General features: G+C 38.0%; 1 protein-coding gene across 1 annotated transcript; it reads right to left on the bottom strand.

Moving 5' to 3' along the window:
• Positions 1 to 2001: 2001 nt before the first annotated feature.
• On the bottom strand, positions 2002 to 7449 carry LOC143732157 (G2/M phase-specific E3 ubiquitin-protein ligase-like). The gene is made up of 11 exons (XM_077222905.1): positions 7311 to 7449; positions 5818 to 6315; positions 5611 to 5733; positions 5380 to 5502; positions 4752 to 4987; positions 4417 to 4560; positions 4114 to 4328; positions 3721 to 3988; positions 3486 to 3646; positions 2566 to 2804; positions 2002 to 2455 (listed from the first exon to the last, which is right to left on the bottom strand). The coding sequence occupies exons 1-11, from the start codon at positions 7312 to 7314 to the stop codon at positions 2196 to 2198; spliced, it is 2271 nt and encodes a 756-aa protein (XP_077079020.1). The 5' UTR covers positions 7315 to 7449; the 3' UTR covers positions 2002 to 2195.

Raw genomic sequence — 7449 nt, 5'->3', positions numbered from 1 at the left:
GCGACAGATTGGTCACGTGCGAAATTACACTGTATTCTATTCTAGCCAGTTGCCATTATTCTGGTTTGAAGCCCTCACATTGAAGCGGAAACACAGCATACATTTATATTGTACAATAATTATGGGGTGGCAATGGTTTTTCTGAGGAGGCCGTTAGCCTATTCGCCCCTGAAACCTCTCCTCCACAGCTGACAGCTCACAGACCACATGGGTGGGCTTTTTCCGCCTAATATGATCGCAAGTTCCGTCGTCAATACAATTCAACCTAACTTGTAACTAGTTGGGTAACGACTTTTGTGAAACGCACTCCTGGTAGACAGTGTGTTACTACATAGGTTTGGCATCTAAAACTGGTTTAGGCTACAGAATGATGATTGGCAGGTCCTATTCTCTTTAATCTGCAAATAGAACATTTAAGTATGGAGTGAATTTAAAAAAAAAATTATAGAAGATTAAAATAAATATTAAAGAAGAATATGTTTTGACGTGTGCAGGTTGTCTGCAAATTGTCGAGAAATTGTTTTACTATAATGGATTGGACAAAAAAAGTCAGCGTAGTTTTTTTTTAACAGACCGGCCCATGAAACATTAGATCAGCGGCCCATTGGTTCTTTTCTTGATTGGCACTGGGCTTGTCCAATCACATCTTTAAACTCCTCCCCCTTTGGGCTCTGAGCGCGCGTGCGGCGTGCAGTGTCAGTGTCTGTCAAGATAGTCAGAGATGGAGAAGAAACGCAAAGAAAGAATGTACGGAGAAATAGCGTAAAAAAAGAAACGGGCCCTTCAAGTGTCTGATGAGGATATTGAGGAGGATCAGGAGAGAATGAGTGAGTGTAGAGAACTGTGGTAAGCAGAACTAGGCTACTTTCAGAACACTGAGGCGATGAGTGTATGAATCACCCAGTTACGCATTTACACATCGGCATAGTTGATGATTACGCATTTTACTAGAATTGTAATGAGACGCTTTTGTAAACCATGTTTTCCGTCGAAATAAAAGATCATGTTTATCTCTTTCAAGCATGGAAATTAGTACAAAACTAATTATGAAAGTTCCTTTTATTTTTCAGTGCATTTATTTTACAGTATATGGCTATTACTGTCATGGAATTAATATTATAACTATTATTATGTAGTAGTGTAATGCAGACAGACACTATATCACAGCTAAAATAGTTTTGAGTTTTTCTTTGTTCAATTTGCACACTGATTTTGCGTTGGAGCCCTTAATTTTTAACTCTCAAAGTGCACCAGATTGATGAATTTAACATTAAAAAAGCACAATTTTTTCTTACGGGGGACTCCCCCGAACGCCCCTAAAGGGACAGAAGTCCACCTACCAAGAATTTACCAAAAATCCTGTGTCAAACACTGGTATTGCTATGCCAATGCAGCTTAGCTTGTTTTAGGATTCATCATTTTGGAGTAGTTCGATTGTATTTTAGTTATTAGTAGTTATTTAGTAACAATTAGTAGTTATTTCATCTATTAACTCTTACTCATTCCTCATCCACACATTAGGCTACATGGCATTTGTGGTTTTAATAGGAGTTAGTATACATATTCAGGGGCGTGAAAAGATCGGTTGTGTTTATGATTATAGTGGGCCAGTCTGGGCCAAAATGTCCGGGCCGATTTTTAGTCCCAGTCCAGCCCTGCTATAGACCTAATAGTTACTAATTGCCATTGTATGAAATCACAGTTGATTCGCTAAATTGCTGTTGTTTATCACTCCTTCCCACCAAACCAAAGAAATAAACACTCAATTTGTTTCTATTTTTAGCAGTTTTTAGAGGTATGACTGACTTTTGAGTTGCACTTTATTTTAAAGTAGATGTACTTACAGTGTACACTTAGCCTACCTAAGTGAATACACATAATACGTAGACATATACATATAAAATATATATATATATAAAAAAAAAAAATATATATATATATATATATATATATATATATATATATGGTACTGCAGGGGTTAAGGTTAAGTTTAGGTTCAGGTTTAGTACCTAGTCATTACCCATTTATTGTAATTAGGGAACAGGGCTGTAAAATAAATGTAAACATGTCAAAAATAAACAGCATATACAAATAACTGTACACAAGTGCTTTCTTTTCAATCAATGAAATAGTAGCTTGTAAATAGTAATATATATTTTGGATGTGAATGTTTCCATTAGAATATTGAACAATGTTTATGTCCTCCCAAATTCAGATGAGTCTCGGATTGCTCTCAGAAGCATTCTGTAAAGTTCCACTTCATCTTTTACCACCCTGGGCAGGAACAATTCCATCGTGCATGTTTTAGCATATGGCAGACGGCATCCACGCTTCTCTGGCTGGTAGAAGTGAATGCTGGGCTTCTGGGAGAACCCAAGCGGTGGGACTTCATCCGCTCCAGTTATGAAGGCCAAAATCTCCTCAAAATGCAACTCATTTTGTGGAGCTTTTTTATCTGTTGAGGGAAAAATTACAAGCTCAAGTCTTAACAAATTGCCAATTACAAGCACAAGTATCCAATTACACAGTTTATTTCACAGTTCACTTTCTGAGTAGGAAACTCACCCTCAATCATATGAAGCACCAGTTCCCAGTAATGTAAAGTCTTCTCTTCAGCCGCTATCTTCTTGCTCCCTGCTTTACTCCAGTGGATTTGGAACAGGGCTGTGAATGTGCTTCTGGAAAGGGGCTCATGCATGTTGGTAAAGATGGGCAGAAACTCAATCCAGTGAGTTCTTACCATATCCCAGAACTGTCCATAAGCATTCAGTCCCTTTGTGAACTGGTGAATCATATTTGATGTTCTGTGAAAATTAGCAGAGACTTTTAAATGATAATTCTTATATTTTAGCAATATCACTCCACACATATTACTAAGTAGATAAATATTTGTATAAATACACTAAACAGTGCTCTTGGAACGACTAGTCAAATTAGAGGTCCGGAACTAAATGGCGTATAAATGTGTGTTAAGGCTCTTTCACATTGAGTGCGCCGCGATAAAGTTAAGCGAATCTCCTACGAATGGAGCTTTCACACTGAACGTGATACAATTGATTGCCTTCAGCTGATTCACGTCTAAACGATAGTTGGCGCTGACTGACAATTTTGTATGCTTTTTCAAGCTCTTCAGATCGCATAATTCAGTGGGAAATGAATACAAATGATCATCTGTATAAATAGCATGTAAGAATAAATCTGTTCTCAGACACCAATGATACAAGAACTCAACATCCATTCTATTCTCTTCTGGAATACTTTTCTTCAGTGTTAACGCAGTTTTTTAAAACAGCGCCACCACTGCGCCTCAGGTAAGCTCAAATCTAATTGGACGGCTTGTTTCATTGTTGACACGATTGTTTTCGTGACGTACATTTGCGTTACTTAATCGCGCTCAGTGTAAAAAGCCCTTTAATTTGATAAAAGCAAGAGTAAGTAATGTTTATTATATGAGTGAGTGATCAAATTTTAATATAGATACAAACCTAAGATATATGTAATGTCGAACTGCATAGGAGTAAATCTTTGGTACATCTTGGATGGAAATGTCAGGCCTGTATATTCCAGGGAATCCACAGTCACAGATCCAGTCGCCATACTCTCTCTGAAGCATATGGAGGTCTTTCATTGTTTTACATGACAAAATCTGAACGCAAGATAATATGGTTAGAGATCTTGTAGCTAAAGAAGGAACAGATTGATGGAGAAAGGGATAGAAACCTTATTCAGTTTGTTCTGAATGTCAGCATCTGGTATCAGGTGCCAGTCAAAGTCTACCAGTTGACATTCTTGGGTGCACATCAGCTGGTACAGGCAAGGATCAAAAGCTTTGAGTCCTGGTCCGCCATGAGCCACAGACCACGCAATCAGCTTCCCTGCCAACTCATACTTGTGTTCCTCCAAGGCCATCTGGTCATAGGTGAAGAACAAGTGTCCAGACGGTCCCTCAAAGATCCCCAGTGAGCTTTGCATTTCCAACATCAGGATTCTGAGGCAAGGGTAAACAAGATGCCATTCATGTCAAAGCTGTAACCTCACTAGTGCATGTTTCATGTTTTCAAATGAGTTTTCCACACTTTAATGAATCCGAATTTTTCATTTTAAGTGACATACCTAAAAAACTCTCTCCGTGGACCTCCACAGTCGAGAGCCTGCTCATCAACAAATGTCACGAGGGGTGTTTTAGTCCAAACGAAATTGCAGTTGGAAAGCGCATCTTTAGCACTCTGCAGCAACTTCTTACGAGAAACCAATACTGAAACTTGCCCATTGGCACTGAGATGCATGTGCTGAAACTCTCTGAGCAAAGAGCTAACGTCCATGTCCTCCTGTTGAAGAGATGTGAATACTACCGTATGCTGCCTTTCTGCAATGTCAATGTCTGTAAGGTGTGTGTGTCAAAATAAAGATAATTACCATTGAAGAGTTTCGGCTTGAATCTGAAAGATAACTGTTGGTTGAAGTCAGCCGGTTCCTCTGTTGTGCAGGATCAGGTGGAGGAGAGCGTGATGGTGAGAAAGCATTTGCATTCATGAATGACAATAGTGTTCCCGCAGTCATCTGTGGAAAAAGTAGTAGCCTAGTTTAATTGTATAGTATTGTCAAGTAATTGTTAACTGGCAGGTTGAGAAGCAAAAAAAAGTGCCTTCAAAGAACTCAAGTGCTTAAACATTTACCTTAGTACTTTGGCACTTATTACAGTATTTCAGAACTGATTAAATTAATTAATAAATAACAATTTCCAACTATACCTCATTTATAACAATGTCCGCCTCAGGAATTATATAAAGTTCGCTATCACCAAGTTCCTTTTTTGTTTTCTTCAGAGTGTCTGCATGTAATCTGCAAAGTCTTCCACGTTTATCAGCCTTTGCAAAATGGAAACCAATCGAATCCAGATTGACCAATGGATATCTGGAGCAAATGAAGTAATTCAGCTCTCGCCAAGTCCAGTTTAGATCTATACTCCTCCTCTCGACAGGTGTGCCTAGAAAGCATCACAGGACATATGATATGATTCTTAATGTTTCAAACTGGTGTTAATTGTAAACAATATGTGCACTATGAGAACTGTCATGTGGTGATGTTTTTAAAAGGATAGTTCACCCAAAAATGTTCATCACTTAATCATCCACAAGTTGTTCCAAACCTGTATGAGTTTCTTTCTTCTGTTGAACAGAAAAGAAAGCATTTTAAAGAATGTTGGTAACAAGACGATGGGTGTTTGGTTACCAACATTCTTCAAAATATATTCTTGTGAGTTCAACAGAAGAAAGAAACTCATACAGCTGTGGAACAACTTGAGGGTTAGCAATGACAAAATGTTATTTTTTTGGGTGAACTATACCTTTATGCTGAAAGTAGACAAATAATGTATACCTAAACCAGCTCTTGTGAGATCTGAACGTTCTTTGGTGCTCGGGAATGTCGTCTGGTTGGCAAACTGTACAAGGAAGAGACTTGGTTTCCAGTATGATGATGTTTTCTGGACTGTTCTGGTGTCTAAGCAGGATTTTTAAAAAGTCAATGGAACACTGGGTTCTAAAATAAAAAAATATGCTTGATGGATGGTTCATTATTGATGTTGGCGTCTTAAGAAAATCTTTTCACCTGTTTTATGGTTAAAACTATGCTCTTCCTCTGACATTTGTCTCTCAAACCGTCTCGTCAACCAGTCGATGCCACCGTCAACGGGACAAACCGGGCATGATGTTCGACTCCCCCTCCTTGAGCCTACAGCACATTTTTACAAAAGATTTTATAATCAATTCTGACTGAACAGCAAAGAAAATACTTTTTCGCATTCGGTATACTTACCCAGAAGGCGGACGGCACTTGTGTTCCCGTACAAATCAATGAAAACCCACAGTGGATAATTCAGGTTCAGTCCTTGTGTTTTGAGGTAATATTTCTCCCCACCTTTCTCTTGGATAATAACCATGCCTGCATAGTTCATCCAAAACTGAAGCTCTACACCTCTCCTACACAAGTCCTCTGGCACCGGCACGACGCAGTATCCCTGTGCGTCCCTGAGGTCTGGTATAGAGGCAGGTGGTATATTGTTTCTTTGTGGGCAGATGTTGGTGAAACCCACACGGAGAGCTCCATCCCACGATGAAGTGCAGTCCTCAATACACACACACAGCTTTTCGTCCACCTTTACAGTGCGGCTAAGAAACGCCAAACCATTCAAAAAGGTAGATGTGTCTCTGAATGCGAGTCTCCCTTCTTGTCTGAGAGACACACAGTGACCTGTCAGGTCCACATCGAAAGTCATCGGACCCAGACATCGACTGCCACACATGCGATCGTGCCCTAAAATTATACAAATGAATCTTACAGTCAGACTGACAAACCATTGAACCACTTTATGTACACTCCCGTTCAAAAGTTTGGGGTCGGTAAGATTTGTAATGTTTTTAAAAGAAGTCTCTTCTGCTCACCAAGGCTGCATTTATTTGATTAAAAATACAAAACAAACCCAGTTATATTGTGAAATATTATTTCAATGTAAAACATTGTGAATAGTATATATAGTAAAGTGTAATTAATTCCTGTGATTAAAGCTTCACCATCAGCATCATTACTCCAGTCTTCAGTGTCACACGATCCTTCAGAAATCATTCTAATATGATGATGTGATGCTCAAAAAACATTTATGATTATTATCAATGTTGAAAAAACTTATTTACATTTTTATTTCAGGATTCTTTGATGAATAGAAAGTTCAAAAGAACAGCATTTATCTGAAATAGAATCTTTTGTAACATTAAACAGTACAGTTTTTGGGGGGGGGGGATTAAGAAAATACATCAATATGAGGAGTATTCAATACGAGGATTCATCAAGGAGGAATTAAATTGATGAAAAGTTACAGTAAAGACATTTATATTGTTACAAAAGATTCTATTTCAGATAAATGCTGTTGTTTTTAACTTTCTGTTCATCAAAGAATCTTAAAAAAAATGGTACACAACTGTTTTCAACATTGATAATAATCATAAAAGTTTCTTGAGCAGTAAATCATCATATTAGAATGATTTCTGAAGGATCGTGTGACACTGAAGACTGGAGTAATGATGCTGATGGTGAAGATTTAATCAGGAATAAATTACACTTTACTATATATATTCACATAGAAAACAGCTGTTTTACATTGAAATAATATTTCACAATCTTACTGGGTTTGTTTTGTATTTTTAATCAAATAAATGCAGCCTTGGTGAGCAGAAGAGACTTCTTTTAAAAACATTAAAAATCGTACCTACCCCAAACTTTTGAACGGCAGTGTATAATGACCAGTTACTCACTCATTGTTGGTTTGTCTTTGCCTCATGAAAAGGTCCTGATGTTCAAGATGGTTAACTCAATCAAACAGCTATTTGTAAATGCTTTTATGGTCCACGTCGTTGTGAGTACCACGAGCAGCCTGTTTTACTAGTTACACTA

This window comes from Siphateles boraxobius, unplaced genomic scaffold, assembly GCF_051911475.1.
Source record: "Siphateles boraxobius isolate OS27281-9 unplaced genomic scaffold, OSU_SipBor_1 9, whole genome shotgun sequence".
NCBI classification, from domain to species: domain Eukaryota; kingdom Metazoa; phylum Chordata; class Actinopteri; order Cypriniformes; family Leuciscidae; genus Siphateles; species Siphateles boraxobius.
Note: the sequence above shows the minus strand (reverse complement) of the source record. Positions and strands in the feature narration are given on the sequence as shown.

Coding starts and splice junctions, on each gene's coding strand:
- LOC143732157 (XM_077222905.1), bottom strand. Junction 5,734..5,817: donor AAGTGCCGTCCGCCTTCTGG/GTAAGTATACCG, acceptor AATGTGCTGTAG/GCTCAAGGAGGGGGAGTCGA. Junction 2,456..2,565: donor GGTGCTTCATATGATTGAGG/GTGAGTTTCCTA, acceptor TTCCCTCAACAG/ATAAAAAAGCTCCACAAAAT.